This window comes from Malus domestica, chromosome 14, assembly GCF_042453785.1.
Source record: "Malus domestica chromosome 14, GDT2T_hap1".
NCBI lineage: Eukaryota > Viridiplantae > Streptophyta > Magnoliopsida > Rosales > Rosaceae > Malus > Malus domestica.
Window position 1 is genome coordinate 6,300,783 of NC_091674.1, and position 15,225 is coordinate 6,316,007.

General features: G+C 36.2%; 3 protein-coding genes and 1 non-coding gene across 6 annotated transcripts; 1 reads left to right on the plus strand and 3 right to left on the minus strand.

The window, feature by feature from the left end:
• Nucleotides 1-822: 822 nt before the first annotated feature.
• On the minus strand, nucleotides 823-4,587 carry LOC103454257 (probable protein phosphatase 2C 68). The gene is made up of 4 exons (XM_008393849.4): nucleotides 3,855-4,587; nucleotides 2,666-3,030; nucleotides 1,640-1,876; nucleotides 823-1,534 (listed from the first exon to the last, which is right to left on the minus strand). Exons 1-4 carry the CDS (start codon nucleotides 4,153-4,155, stop codon nucleotides 1,292-1,294), a joined length of 1,146 nt encoding a protein of 381 aa, XP_008392071.3. The 5' UTR covers nucleotides 4,156-4,587; the 3' UTR covers nucleotides 823-1,291.
• A 2,590-nt stretch (nucleotides 4,588-7,177) lies between these two features.
• Nucleotides 7,178-8,955, minus strand: LOC103454256 (uncharacterized). The gene is made up of 2 exons (XM_008393848.4): nucleotides 8,270-8,955; nucleotides 7,178-7,404 (listed from the first exon to the last, which is right to left on the minus strand). The coding sequence occupies exons 1-2, from the start codon at nucleotides 8,651-8,653 to the stop codon at nucleotides 7,315-7,317; spliced, it is 474 nt and encodes a 157-aa protein (XP_008392070.3). The 5' UTR covers nucleotides 8,654-8,955; the 3' UTR covers nucleotides 7,178-7,314.
• Nucleotides 8,956-9,504: 549 nt separating this feature from the next.
• On the minus strand, nucleotides 9,505-14,806 carry LOC103454327 (DNA polymerase delta small subunit). 3 transcript variants are annotated; one of them, XM_029092929.2, is made up of 15 exons: nucleotides 14,651-14,806; nucleotides 14,244-14,373; nucleotides 13,684-13,790; nucleotides 13,479-13,605; nucleotides 12,885-12,935; nucleotides 12,359-12,474; nucleotides 12,187-12,270; nucleotides 11,512-11,580; nucleotides 11,354-11,425; nucleotides 11,174-11,265; nucleotides 10,939-11,066; nucleotides 10,629-10,730; nucleotides 10,452-10,519; nucleotides 10,238-10,304; nucleotides 9,505-9,734 (listed from the first exon to the last, which is right to left on the minus strand). In XM_029092929.2, exons 1-14 carry the CDS (start codon nucleotides 14,714-14,716, stop codon nucleotides 10,245-10,247), a joined length of 1,272 nt encoding a protein of 423 aa, XP_028948762.2. In that variant the 5' UTR covers nucleotides 14,717-14,806; the 3' UTR covers nucleotides 9,505-9,734; nucleotides 10,238-10,244. The 3 variants fall into 3 exon arrangements, with proteins under 3 accessions (XP_028948762.2, XP_008392150.3, XP_028948761.2); XM_008393928.4 differs by having other exon boundaries at nucleotides 12,885-12,992; XM_029092928.2 differs by having other exon boundaries at nucleotides 10,231-10,304; nucleotides 12,885-12,992.
• Nucleotides 14,807-15,006: 200 nt separating this feature from the next.
• On the plus strand, nucleotides 15,007-15,079 carry TRNAA-UGC (transfer RNA alanine (anticodon UGC)). Its single transcript has one exon. It is a non-coding gene; the product is annotated as a tRNA-Ala (tRNA).
• The last annotated feature ends 146 nt before the right edge of the window (nucleotides 15,080-15,225 follow it).

The window sequence follows — 15,225 nt, forward strand, 5'->3', positions numbered from 1 at the left end:
AACAAATGTAACCCTTATTTTGGTTAATACAATGATTTTGTTGCTCGGAATTTTTCTATTGATTGAATAATTTATTTTTAAAAATACCCAAAATTTATGCGTTTGAATTAGAGTTGTCCAAAAGAAAATCGATACTTGTTTAGTGTGGGGGCTAGAGGTAAATAAAAGTGTAAAAACTTAAATGTCTAAAATACCCTTAAATTTAACAGTCCATTAACAGAAGTGGGTAAAGTGAGATAAAAAAGTTGAAAATGTCAGTTTCAGGGGGTAATGTGAGACAAAACCAGTTTTAAAGGGTAAACTAAAACTCAATGATAGTTTTAGGGGGCATTTCAACTAATTAGCCTTTATTTTATTATGAATCACAGTGAAGAAACGAGAATCAAACTCGGGCCCTTGGGTTGCATGATGCAAATTTAGTGCATAAAATGATTCCAATTTCTCATTAGCATTTGGAATCTTTGATGCTGTCCTTTTTATGACATGGCTAAAGCCAAGACCTACTGACTTTGTGCTTGATTGTCGAGAAAAGCATCACTGCCTCGGTGTCACTAGCCTCCTCTTTGTGACAAGAGAGAAACGAAGAGGGGTAGTGACACCGGATAGAGAAGCATTTATCCCACTAGTGAGGCCTCGAGTCACCAACTTTTAGCCGCCAACAGAACCATGGTGGGGATAGTTGTTATTACAATTAATTTTGACGAAATCTGAAAGTGATAGGTTTACCGAATAATGGTAGACAACAAAGCATACGATGAAGATGTCTTCACTTGCAACCCAAGTAATCATTCTTTCTGATAAAACAAACAAGAACACAACAAATTGAAAGATTTCAAAGTAATGGTCTGCATTATAAAACAAGATAGCTCCAGAATTCTGCATTTCAGATTTACACCATTGATTTTCCAGCAACTTGTTCATAAAGATACAACTCATCAAACAGGACGAATAAGCGTTGCAGTACTCAGCTGGCTTCACATTCTTAAAACGCTTACAGTAACTGAAGAGGCGTAACAAAGAACGGATTTATTAAATCGAAAAACATTGCACAGCTTTCGGGTGTATACAGACTCCAACTTATGAACCTCGAAAAAAATCTGAAGCTTGTCCATAGCTTTGCCTAGGGTGCATAGTTTTATGGAAAGAAATCAGTTTATATAAAAGAAAAACTGGAAGAAAACAACCCAATGTTAGAAAAATGTTGAAGGAGAATAAAACTTGCTGAAGCTGGTTTCTTAAAACCAGACCCAGCCAATCGAGTTACTGGGTGTTATACTGACTTCACATCATATCAATCCTTGAACATGTTAAAACTTGACGGTCCAACAGTGTCAATGAACCCTCTTACGGAAAGCTCAGGCGCGGGTTGGTTCTTCAACAGTAAATCGTGATCTATAAAAATGACAACAATCGTAATGTCATCGTGAAAGAACCGCCTAACTCCCTTTCCAACCTTCTTAAGGTCATCATATCTCATCTCCCTTTTCCTAGCTGCCTCGCTCAAAGCTGTTTTGAGAAGCCTTTTTGCAATTCCCTGACATTTTTGAAAACCAACAGAAGAAAGAACGATTGGGATCTCGATAATAAAAGCATAAAACAAAAAGACGAAAGAGGTATTAGAAGGAAAAAAAAAACATACTGCTCGAGGATTATTTTGTACAATCTCCACAGCTTCCTGATTTGTCATATGCTCCCATAGCCCATCGGATGCAAATATTACAAATTTATCATTGGGTTGTAGAACCCTAGCGCATACAGATGGTTCTGCTGTTAGCACAGGCCGGCCAAGGGGCTCAGATAGGTGGAATCTCGGAAACGTAGGATCAAGAGAAAATTCTGGCCTCTTTAAGTATGCATCACCGATAGATCTAGACACCTGACAGCAAGCAAGTAAAGAGAAATTTAAGTAATTACTAATAACTTGTCAACGATGTTATCTAACTGGCAAATAAAATTTGTAGTTAGTACCTAACACAGGAATTGAATGCTGAATGTGCATACCAGTTGATTTTAAGCAACTGCTGTGGGGAAGTGAAAATGTTAAACATGCGTGTAATGAAGAAATACAACACAAAAACCTAGCCCTGCAGCATCTACGAGATACATGACTGATGCAACTACAAACACTGATTCTACTTGGACCGAAAAGTAACGGAAGAAATGTATGCAGTTGTGTTTGCTAACAGACACGCATCTTGACGGGGCATGTGCAGATACTAAAGCAATCCTTAAGCATTCTGGACATTCATGTTAAGGTGATTACATAATTCGTAAGTCAGAAATCACAAATTGACTCGTTATAGAAAGTGGGTATCATTAACAGAAGGAAGTTGAGAAAAGTACAGAAAATATCTCCAAAAGCTAGATATAAGACCAGATTTGGAAACTAGGTACCAGGACAATACAAAAAAGTAAAACATACGTAATTACACAAGTATGCAATAGCTTTATAAACTATAATTCTATCCAAAAATTGACGACAGCAGGCAATAACAGATAAAGAAAAAAAGGGATCATGCATATTTATATATATATATATATATATATATATATATATATATATATATATCTATACACACACACACATATAATTATATATGCAACAAATAACGTGACGTGACAAAACCAAGCAAGTCAATTAAAGAGAGACGGAAAGTGAGTAAACCTGTATGATGCCTTTGATACGCCAAACGCCATGCTTCATAACAACAATATGTGAATCATCTGGATGCAAGGACCTGAGTTCTTGTCTAACCTCCTCCATACTTGCATTGTGCTCCCTATTTAGCTGTTCAGCAGCTATCTTATTCGATCTACCTATAGAACCAATTACTGCTCGAGAGTCTCCTAGATTAGCAACATACAATGTTCCTCTCCAGATAACTCCAACCAGACAACAAGACCCAATTGCTGCCATTAATGGCTTTATTCCACAAGTCCTACGCACAAGAGTAAGGAACCCATCCTCCGTCGAAGAAAAGGCACTTCTAAGAATATCTTCAGATATGGTTCCCTTTTCTTGAGCATGTCCTGTAACAAAAACATTTAAATAAGTTGCGATTGGAAAAATCCAAAAGTACATGGTGTACAGAACAACTGCAAATGGAGGGGGAAGCATAGAGTACAAAAAATAAGCAGTATTGCAACAGAAGCGTGGCAAGCGCCCGTGTTCTTAAACTATCTTCCTCTTCCACTTCCCCAATCACATATAGCTAAAAGGCTCTCTATTGGCATATCAAAAAGGGCCTTTGACTCCAGTGTGGAAGGGAAAAGACAATGTATCAAAGAAACAAAAATTTCAAATTTCACAGAATTGTACATTCAACTCTACTCGAACTATGCAGAACCAAAAAGATAAACATAACAACCTCCGATCGAGTCCATTAATGGAACCGATTCTCTCTTCTGATTTTTATTTAGCACAAATAAATTAAACCTTTCAAATAACAGCGCTGTGTATATTTCAGCATCATCAAGACAAACTCGACTGACAAAAATTTACCCAGTAGAGAAAAATCCAAGACTCTGCTTTAAACCAATTGACCATCAAACAAACATACAATTCACATTTAAGTTTAAAAGAAACAACAACATCAAAGACAACACCTTTCAAAAAACACAAATCCACAAATCCCAAACAATCCATCAAAACACACAACTCCAACAATCCCAAGAAAAAGCAGACGCTACGCCCGCAAAGTTGACTAAAGCAGTGTGCTCGGCTCACCACACAAGTTCAAATCCCCGCAGTTTAGATTAAATTAGAATATCGCTCGAATCAAAACAGGAAAATAAAAACCCAAGAAACGAAAAGAATCCAAAAACCAAGAAAATAGGGGCTCTGGCTCACTCACTCATGAGATGAAGAAAGAGATGGTCATTAATGAAGCGAGAAGCATCAGGTCCACCGTGTCCGTCATAAACACCAACAAAGGTGGCGTCTCGGCCGGTCTCCACCTGGCTGTGATCCTCAATAACTTCATTGGCCTGCACGACAGCGAACGAGAATTCTCCATAGCTGTGCCTGTCGAGGCTTCTGCACCACAGCAAAGGGTCCTCCAACGACGAGTCGTCCACCTCATCCTTGTTCATACGGGCATATCTCCGCAATGGCTTCCAACACGTACACGCTATCCTTGCCAGCCACGAAAACATCCCTCATTTCCCAACAACAAACCCGACAACTGCTACTTTCCTCTGTAATCCGACAACCATTTCGTGGATTTCTGGTGCTCTTTGAGAAAATTAAAGATTTGGGGTCGCTTGTTTTTCAATAAAGTTTCAAATTTTGGGAAGATTTTGGAGGATTGGCAAAATCCAAAAGGAGTTGTGATTTTTGAGACAAAAGGTTCAAAGGGTCTGTGGGTTTTTCTGAGTCTTCCTCTGTCCTTCTCTCTGTGTGTTTAGAGAGAGAAAGAGGGGAGAGAGAGAGAGACAGGTTTTGCAGAGCAACCAGGACTGGGTGGAAGGGAAGGGGAAAGTTGACGAAAGCGTGTGAGAAGCACTCTATTCTTCTTTGTTTTTTCGAAATGGTGTTTGTAAATTGACGGAAATGCCACTGGTGTGATGACGAAAGCGGATTTGGCAAAACATTGTTTTCAAATTGTTTTTGTTTCCTTTTTTTGTTTTTTATAGAATTCAAAATATTTTCTTTTGTGGGGTCTCACCTCTCACATTATACATTTCACTATCACCAAATTGTCTTTTTCTCTAAATTTCTAGTTTTATTTAATTCTTGAACAATTTCAAAAAATGTAAGTGTAACTGTGAAACTAAAAGTATTTTATAAGGAGCTAAGTTCATCTCGGAGTAGGATTCTCTCCTCTCCTATTTACATCCCTTTCCATCCCTCTCCTCACAAATTGTTTTTTGTCTTCTTCTGTCTATTAAAAGATGAACACAAAACGTTGACATGGGTTAACTGTAAATGTTCAAATAGGAGGAGATGTAATGGGAGAAAGATTAGGATGGGTGAAAATCCTACTCCGACCATCTCTAACCCTTGTCTTAAAACATAAACTTTTTAACATTGAAAATTTAGGTTTAACTCATATGCAATTTTTAGTTCCCACCGTGAATTAAATTTTTAGCCCTAGATTATTAAAAATGAATTTAAGCTATTTTTTTAATTAACTTTTTTTATAAAAAAAAATTATTTAGATTATTCTAATTTAATTTTATGAACATTTTAACTTAAAAATATTTAATTTCCGATGAATATTGAAAAATACTAAATCGACACCATGAAACTCATGGAACACTATGAAATAATTCTTTTAAGTATTTTAGGCGTTGAATTTAAATTTGGACTGCTAGGTGTTTTTACCGTTAGATTTGATCATATTATTCTAGCAATTGGATTCAATGAATATATAAATATCAAACTAAAAATTAAATAAATTAAATTTGAACCATTAGATTAACCAACGTCCAATTAACCACAACCGTTTGATGAAAGAAAGAGTCGTTGGGCTTAGACTGGTGACCGATACACCTATGTGCATGGGACCCTCGCATTGTCAGCGCCTTGTGAGTTGGGGCGTTGGGCACGTCAAATTTGTTGTGGCTTGGTTTATGTTGGGCGCATCTACTCGCACTAGTGGGCTAGCCCACTAACCCTAGCTAAATCCTGGGCGAAATGTGCCCAAAAATGAGTTTTAACCCAAAACTCATTTTTGCGCAAGGGTTTGGAGCAAGTTAGGTGGGTTTAGAACCTAAAATTTGAGTTTTACTTCAAGGATTGGAGTAGGTCTAAGAGGGCTAGTAGCTCAAGATATAATCCTTGTATAACCAAACAAAATTACGCTAGTTAGTTGGAGTAGTATAACATCTCCTTACACCCAAATTCTAAGTTGGAATTAAAGCAATCAATATTGCTTTGTCAAAACAAAATTTCCTCAACAAAAACAATTACTTTATATGTATTTGTAGCCTGAATTTTTATCATGAACATTTATGTCGAACTAAAGATCAAGTTTTGAACTATTAAAAAAGTTTTTATCTCACTTTCTGCTCATGCTTAACACTTACATAGCATGTACACAATTGCTGATATGATTAAAGAGCATCATTGATTAGCCAATACAGATTTCAAAAGTGTGATTTTCTCTTTTAGCTATAATATTATAAATGGGGTGTAGCAAATTGCATGTTGACCTTAAACAATGACAAAGTCTATGCCTCCTCCTCCTCTCCCTCTGAAATTGATATTGTATGAAGCTTCCCTTCTTCTTTTTTTTGGAAACGTACGAAGCTTCCTTTTAGCATCATAAAACCTTTAGATTGCAACAAATTACAATATCCCATCCCATATGCAATGCATGTGCAACTCTCTTTTCTTTTTCTTTACAACTTATTAAATTTATGAATAATAATAATAATAAGCACTACAACTTATCTTCCCCAATTATATCCAACTATTTAAAATTAGTCACAATTATTTATTTATTTAATTTACAAATATATATATATATGTAAATTAAATAAATAAATAATTGTGACTTTTTGGACAAAATATTCGATCATAATCATGATATGATATCCAACCCTAGAGAACACGTGTGAGTGATCGGGGTAGGTCAGGTGTAACCATGAAATGTAATGCTTATCAGGAAATCAACCTTTGTCCTTTTTTCTGGAAACCAACCTTTGTCCTTTTTTATGAACGGAGGAAATGCAGCGGAGGTAGGAGGAGGGAGGGACGGCATGTTGCTTTCCAAGAAATTAATAAAAAATTAAAGGGTCTCCATAACACATGCAGCATGTGAGCAACAGTGGCTTTTTCGTTTCTGTCACAGCATTCACTATTCAGGTTGCCTTCTCTCTCTCTCTCTGTGATAATCTAGAAAGATGATGAATCCACTACAACACACACAGAGAGGCATTCATGGGATGATGGTGCAGTTGGAGATTAAAGACGTCGTTGTTGCCACGGATGAGATCAGATTTGACTCCATGAACCCCATCAGACGGTTGTGCTGTCTCCTTATGGTCAATGTCACATGTACAAGTGCTGCTCTTTTATTTGGCCAACAAATTGGGTTGGGAAACTCCCATCTCTGCTATATAGAGGAGGTGGAGAATTTTTATTAGTAGAGGTGGACACGGTTCGGTTTGAATATTCGTCTTATTGGGTATGATTTGGATTTTGGGTTGAAATTAGACTGAACCGATTGTGTTAGGAAACTAAAACTTCATACCAAACCGATAAAATTCATAATAAAAAGGCATCTTTATACTAATATACAATGAATTTGAACCACATTCTAAAAATGGACGATCAGATTAATACTAAGAGGGTGTTTGTTCGTTGAGCTAGACAATGTCATTGATCAAACGCTTGTGCCTGTTGTAATGCTTTTCCATGAAAACCTTTGAAGCTCCTTCAATGGCCATTCTCCATGTCTGCACATAACATCATGACAAACACAAAAAAGCATCAATATATAAGTTGACTTTTCATTCCCACTTGTAAATTGTAACAATATAAAAGTTCACAAGTCTTTATCAATGAAAAAAAATAAGTCCGACTATAATGTTAAGTCTCATTCAATAGTACGAGTTACATGTAAGATATAACCGTTGCGAAATTTTTAGATTCCTATATGCAAGATTTAACTATTTTACCCTCCCCTCCTCTCCCCTTAATAAAAAAGGAAAACTAATGAAAATAGCTTGAAAATTTTGAGTTTTAACGATAAGGACAAAATAAAGGGTAAAGTGAATAATACCAGAATTGACTTTTTAGTGTAAAAATATGATTTTTCGTTAAAGTAAATAATACCAAGAACTTTTCGTTAAAATTCCCTAAAAAAAAAGAGATAGGCAGGTTGGTTAGTTAGCTGGCAAATTGGACCAAGCTAGTGACAGCTTTACCAACATGTCCAACAGGCTGCACCACAGAGATGCTGTAAAACCCTAAACCCTAGTGAACAATCTACAGATGATGGGGTTGGGGAGGATGTTGGACCCTGCTCTACTAATGCTTTCTATATGCCTCAGATCACATAAGGACTGATGCACTGTTTTCGGGTTTAGGGTTTACGATTTAGGACAAAAGAACTAAAGCGGTATTAGTTTTTTTTTTTCACAAGTGATATTGGAGAAAAGGACAATCAATGCAGGACCTCATAATCTCATATCTATGTGTGAGTATAAGCATTTACTTTTTCATCCAATGTACCCAGTACGAAACTCCCTTCCTAACTATCGCTGGTATCAAAACACATTTTATGTAATGTAATAAATACAAAAATAACAAAAATCTAACCTTGTGAATTGTGCCAAAGAGGGACTTGTTCCTGATATCCCTAGCCCTGAGGTGTGAAGCCCTGCCGCCATGAATCCCAATTTTCCTAAACAACGCCTTGCTTTTAGTCCCAGCAGGAAGCAGAGACCTCCTCTCCACCAACCCACTCTTCCCACTCAACGGGCTCTGACACTGCTGATCCCCATCCCCGTTCACCCGGCTTCTTTTCCGACGCTTCGACACCCTCACCGCCAGCTGTTTCCTCGCAGGAACCTCAGCCTCGTCCCCGGAATCCGCAAATTTCCTCAGCAGCTCGTCGGAAGACTTCTTGGTCACATGTTGAACACTTGCGGATGCAGCAGCAGCAGCAGTAGTACAAGGAGTAGTCGTAGTGATAGCTTCCATTGTAAATTTGTAAAACGAGAGAGATATTGTGAGAAAGATAGTACGTAAAATTGGAATGTGGAAGCTTTATAATTATATGTATGTGTTTTTAGTGCTAATACTGTATTTGTGGAAATTGGACCGTTGGGATTAGGACTTGGGGGAATTATTTGAATAATTGGGGGAGTGGGGGAAATATAGCCGTTATAAGAGACAAAGAGGAGCCTGGAGGTGCAGTGCATTATGATTTGTGGGCATGTGATTATATTTCGGAGTACAAAAATTCCAATTTGGCATAATTATATATGGTTTAGGGTTCCCATGTTCAATCCTGACACAAATTTTGTAGATGATGTGGTGGTGACAAAGTTGGATCTGGTTCCGGGTTTTGGGTCAAGTAACGGTAATAATAGTGGATTGGTGAGGAGTTGGGCCATAAACCATGTGTCCGAACAAGTCTCGTTATCATCATCTAAAGATCATCTCTAAAAAAGAGATTGTTTAGCTATTCTTATGTGTTGAACACATCTAAATTTATGGTAACAAGCAATGTCCTCAGGGTTTCGTCAACTTGTTCAATTCATACAGATGACTAAATAATCTCTAAATCAAATAGTTTTTTCTAGAGATGGATTTGTAGGCGATGATAACGGGAATAAACAATTTGAATTATGACTTTTGCACACTAAAATAAGGGAATTATTATTAGTACTCCAAAAATCTCATTCTACACTCCTCACAAGTATATGTTTCTTTCTAATTATAGAAAGTTTGGAGGGTCAAATAACATTTTTGAAGTGCTATAACAATTCCCTAAAATAATGTCACATTGTCATGTAAGGATGAATTAACATGTAACGAAAAAGTAAACGGGTAGTGAAGTTATTTGCATAAAGTGAGAGAAGTAGCTAAGGAAATCTAATGCCTAATTGAAAATAAATACAATAAATATTACACCTTTGTAGAACATATATAAAGATATTCTACAAGCAAATGTTACAATAAGAAACAAATATACTGCCTCCGCAGATTCCATCCATTCGGATTTCTTTTCAATGGATCTCCACAAATGCTGTTAGAGGATGTCTTCAGAAGCCTAAGCCTGAAATTACGAATTTCGAATTTTAATTGAGAATATTTCAGTTAGCGTCTTAAGGTTGGTTTCTGGGCATGCACTTCCAAATGTTCAAGAAATTCCATGCAATGGTATAGACTTCTTTTAACGCACGTAAAATATTCCAGAACTTCAAATACTGATAGCGTCAACATAATATAGTCAAGCATGTTGGATTAGTTAAAAGTACATCGAAACGAGTTTTGAATCATCAATGCGCCTATGAGATTACTTCTAGTTATTTTCAACTAAAAATCAATTAGCGTGTGTATTGTAAAGATGAAGGATCGTGCCATAAAGCGTCATAATTCATGTTATTTCAGAATTTGTATCACTTGATCTTATAGAAAGAGCCAGTTATCTTCTTTCTAATCTAAAATGGAAGTTTTATAAAACTTACTTCTACATCTCCTTGATTATCACCTGTAATGAGAAAATTGACTGGAGGCAAATTACAAAGAAGTCAGAACTGTAATTGACAAACCTTGTACCTTGTTGTTATGAGCTGAACTGAGTCCCGAAACTGAGTGTATGGCATTCAAGATTCCCCAAGTTTAGCTGTATAATTGGGAAACACCAACATCATAAGCATGAATGCAAGAAATTGTCTAACAGACCAGACATGAAAACTCGTCTAACATCACGATGACATCAAAATTTATTCCTCAAGAAGCTTTCAGCATGCTCGAATATCAAAGAGCTTACCACAACAGCAACTCCCGTCTCACAGAATTTAGGTATGCTAATGAGTCTCACCATCTGACCGTCAGATCCTGCAATTGGAAGTTTGTAGACCATTCAAGTGATGAAAAGAAATAAATAATTCATTTTTGGCATGAGAAGTATTTTTAGTAAATGATTACCGAAGTTACAAGAAAATACCCTTTACTAAGCGACTATCATATTTATCCTGATTACCAACAAAGTAAACGTGAGGACAACTCTCGATCAGGAACGGATCCCTATCCGTGAAAGGATAGCACCCTGAAACATAATGAAAACAAGAGAAACTCAAACATAAACCCATAGGAAGACCAAAATTACAAATGATTGTCCTAATTATTTTCATTGTTCAGTCTCAAATTGGAGACAAATGTCAGCCAAGCTGAATTCGAAGCCAAACAACCAATTTAACATAACAAATTGATTCAGGTGACCAATAAACTACACAGGCAAAAGATATAATTCATACCAAGAGTATTAGGTGCTGTTGGTGCCAGATGCCTCCACCTCAATGTCCTTTCAATAAAGTCAAGTTTATCCGTTGCTTCTGAATACTTATCAAGATCATCTATATTTTGCCCCGATGTTCCAAGAAACCTGAAAGCCACAATACCAGTATGTCAAAAATAATTACCTATTAAGTAATACCAAAACAAAAATTTTGATCAACAATGCGAAAAGTCAAATTAGATCTACAATTTTACCTGACATCATCAAGATCAAAGCAATGGGGATTGGTACATGATCTGAACGTGTTATAAGCTGATGAACCAGGGAAAAGGCATCTGTTCAAAGGCTGAAAGGAAAAGCATATTAGCAAATAACAAACCTGCTGCGGCATGGAAAAGTTGATGTATACATACTTTCAAGGATATAGATCAAACCTGCTGTGGCAAGGCAAAATTAGCAGGGTCATAGATACCAGGCATGATATCCAAAGACAAACCTGCAGCAATCTAGCACAAGTATGTTTAATTAAGCAGTGTGGTTCATGATAGGAGCACAGATGAGGTATATTCACTAGTTATATGATTAAACAAACCTGAGTCAACAAAATATCCAGCTCCTTAATTGGCTCAGACAGCCTTGATTGATCCTTTGACGCTAAATTCTAGCCACAATGGACAAAACGACTATTAGAAAGAGAATTAGGGGTGGTTTGGGAGTGAGGTCCTTAAAAAAAAAGCACCCATGAAAAAAAGCTGTGAGGGTTTTAGGTGTTTGGTAAACTGAAAAAAAAAAAAGCTTATTTTGGAAGTTGCTGTAAAAATAAGCTGAAATCAAAGGAAAAAGCTGAAGCTGCTATTTGCAGCTTTGGAAAACTGGTTTTTTTTCAAAGCACACGGAGCTACAGTGCTCCTTTAATGAAAAGACCCACTATCAAACTGCTTTTTTTTCTTTTCCAAAAGCACTTTTACAAAAAAGTTTACCAAACACTCTGCTGATTTATTTCACAGCCGCTTATTCCCACAGCAGCTTTTTTTCAAAGCCCAGCAATACCAAACCAGCCCTTACTAAGTTTTTCTGTAACACATGAACCTATCAGGCATCTCGATTGAAAATTTAAGAAACTATACTACAAAAGGTTTAGGCTTTCCATTTTATTATTTCAACGAAGATTAAAAAACTTAAAAACTATGTTCTTAGGCTTTTCAGTTTATAAGAAATCATTAAACAATATATTCATCCTATTATCAGAAAGATCTAAATGGTTTACCTGTCCATTAAGAAGTCCATGAGGAACCTCAATAGAATTTCCAGCAATTACAACATGTACTATCTGTGCTGCAATACCTTGTTCCTATTTAATGTTCTACAAAGTTAGTATGTTAAGACAGTTTTATATATAATGCACAGCACACGATAATGAAGGATAAGACAGCATGAACCTTCTCATCTCCTAAATGTCCTGTTATATGATCAACGAGAAGCTGAAACTGGAGAGGGTTTAAAGAGCTGCTTCCAACACGAAGTCCAGATACAAAAACAACATATTTGCCTTCTCCTGTGTGAAACAAAATAAAATTAGTATAAAATGGTAGAGCTAAAGATAATTGTGAAAGAACAAGAATACTTGAGGAAAATGAGAAACAAAATACAAGACATTGTAGCTCCTCCTTAAACATATTTTTTTATAGCCAATATTGTCTAACATACTTTTGCATAAATTCGACCTTTTTTCAAATGTACGTTTCTTACCAATATCATAATCCTAGAATTAACGTGTCTTTATCCCTACAACAGTTTGCAGTATTCAACTTGCATGAACTGGTTTTGATTCCAAAGTCATTAGATCCTTCTATAAAATTATTAAATATAAGATGAAAGTCTAAAGGAACAAATACCCAAGAACAAACATTTCTGCAAAGAAGAAAAATTGCAAAGTAATAGAAAGGGAGAAAACTCAGATTATACTTGATTTAAGTGGCAACTCTATCTGGGGTGGTAATCCAGCTTCAAGAACATCTAGGACAAAGAAGTCACCGGCATCAGTCTCCTTTCCATGTAAACCAACAATAGTCCCTATCAACATGTTAACGTAGAATGAGCATGTGATGCACGAGCCAAGCCAGAAATTAAGATATTAGGGTATTTCTAGTTTCTTATGCAGTTTACACATGTACTGTTCATGTCTTTTAAGTCTCTTTTGTCACAAAATTAATGCATCAAGTGTCATAAATTAGTTTTTAGAATTTCAAACTATATTAATGTGGATCTTTCCATATTCATGTAACAATTAGCCTACAGAAAGGGCTAAATTAAAAAACAAAAAGTGAATAGATACATCTTTGGTGGGAGTGACTCCAATACACCTTTGGTGTGATGCCAAAGGCCGGAGTGAGCCTGGATGTCTTCTGTGTTCCTAGCTATTTCTATTGTCCTACATCAGCATGCTTCAAACATATTGATTCATAGTAGAATGTTAAGCAATTTGGACTCTTCCCAGTCAAAATGAAACAGTTCGAATAAATATTTTTCTTTGTTGTAATATTTTAATTTGACACAGACCTGTTACATACACAGAAGGTGAAAGCACATTCCCAGAAAGCTTAACTCTTCCACTTTCATCTTCCAAAATCAGATGGTCATCTGGGTGCACAAAATTATGAGGCTTGACAAGTGGTGTCACAGTTCTCTGTAAAATTTACAATATTATAAACAGTAAATAAGAAAACCTCAGAAATTAATAATTAACATTGCGCAAGTACACTACCGTCTTAGAGTATTCATCAAGAACACAAGGCTTGAGTTTCATGTGCTTGTAGAGGGTTCCAACAATGATGCATTCCTTGTCCCTTTCCAATCCCAAAACTCTGCAAACTACAAACCATACAGCACCCTATTATTTCAGATTGCCATTTACCCGAAAACCAAATCACTAATACTTCACATTTTCACATAAATGAACGAAAAATCCCAACAGCTAGCCGAAGAAAAATCCTGCCTTCACTCTAATCCAATGACATGTACGAAAAGTTGAACCCCATTCTTCCTATCAAAATCCTAACTTTCTGCAAGCCCCGAACCCCTATTTCAATACGAAGACATTTGATATGCAGATATCATAAAAATAAATAAATAAATAACAAGACAATCAATGCAAAAAATTTAAACTTTAAATGAATTATAGAAAACCAATTATCTTCCACGGATAGCCAACTCAAAGACAAACTTACGGGTACCGTGCCATCAACTCCGTCAAGAACGAAACTTAACAGGAAAACCGAAATCTAAAATTCAGCAAATGTTGAATAAATACAAAAAATTGAGAACCTGGCAAATGGGGTTTCCAGTTAGGGACAAGGGAATAGAGAAGGGTCCTCATCATATGGAGGCGGGCGAAGTATATTTGGCTGTACTGTTGACCCCTGTACATTTCCTTCTGAATCCCAAACCTCTCGTCCTGCAATTAACACAAAATCACAAAGAAAATAAAAACCCAATAAAAAATCGAAATTAAGAAATAATTCATACTTATTGCTACAAAAAAAATTCAGATGTGGCTCGTAATTCGGGAAAGGTTGCTGAGAAACCCTAGAAAAAGAACGGAACTTTCCGATTGAGCATGAAAATCTTTCTACTTTCCCTTGTTTTCTCGTGTGTTTTCTCGGTAAACAAACAAGTTGATCTGAGAAGTACTTCTAGAGAGAGAGAGAGGGAGGGAGGGAGAGAGTACGGACCAGCAATTTGTAGGTGGAATGCTTTCTGTGGAGGTTCTTCTCCGAATCGATTTCCATGGCTTCCATGGCGGGAAAATAAGCAGCAACAGCAGCAGAGAATTTCACTGCGCTCGCTCTTTGAGGTGGCTCAGTTACTATTACTCAGTAGGGTTTTTATAAGAGTGTGATATCACACATCTTATTTTACTTCTCAAATATTTTTTTAATTTTCGGCGTCAGATTGGATGAATTAAAAAAGATCAACAGACAAAAATTATCAAAATAGTGTGTGTGGATAGCACATCCCCTTTTATATTGCCGAATAGAAAACTGAGCAATTTCAATAAAATTTTAATATCGTATCGAATTTCAAGTAGGGGGATGTAGCTCACATGGTAGAGCGCTCGCTTTGCATGCAAGAGGTACGGGGTTCGATACCCCGCATCTCCATTCTTTTTTAACATATTTTATTATTATATTTTGATACTAATAAGAAAACAATTTTTTGGGTAGGTTCATTATAATACTTTTGATTCTTTATTTAGGTGTTTATAACAACTAAATGTCTAAATTCTAATTTTATTCGAAAATTATAG

Coding starts and splice junctions, on each gene's coding strand:
- LOC103454327 (XM_008393928.4), bottom strand. CDS start 14,716: ATGGAAGCCATGGAAATCGATTCGGAGAAGAACCTCCACAGAAAGCAT. Junction 11,266..11,353: donor ATTTTGCCTTGCCACAGCAG/GTTTGATCTATA, acceptor TTTTCCTTTCAG/CCTTTGAACAGATGCCTTTT. Junction 10,305..10,451: donor AGACGGGAGTTGCTGTTGTG/GTAAGCTCTTTG, acceptor CCAATTATACAG/CTAAACTTGGGGAATCTTGA.
- LOC103454256 (XM_008393848.4), bottom strand. CDS start 8,653: ATGGAAGCTATCACTACGACTACTCCTTGTACTACTGCTGCTGCTGCT. Junction 7,405..8,269: donor TCTTTGGCACAATTCACAAG/GTTAGATTTTTG, acceptor TGTTATGTGCAG/ACATGGAGAATGGCCATTGA.
- LOC103454257 (XM_008393849.4), bottom strand. CDS start 4,155: ATGTTTTCGTGGCTGGCAAGGATAGCGTGTACGTGTTGGAAGCCATTG. Junction 3,031..3,854: donor TCTCTTTCTTCATCTCATGA/GTGAGTGAGCCA, acceptor TTTTTGTTACAG/GACATGCTCAAGAAAAGGGA. Junction 1,877..2,665: donor GTATCAAAGGCATCATACAG/GTTTACTCACTT, acceptor GCTTGCTGTCAG/GTGTCTAGATCTATCGGTGA.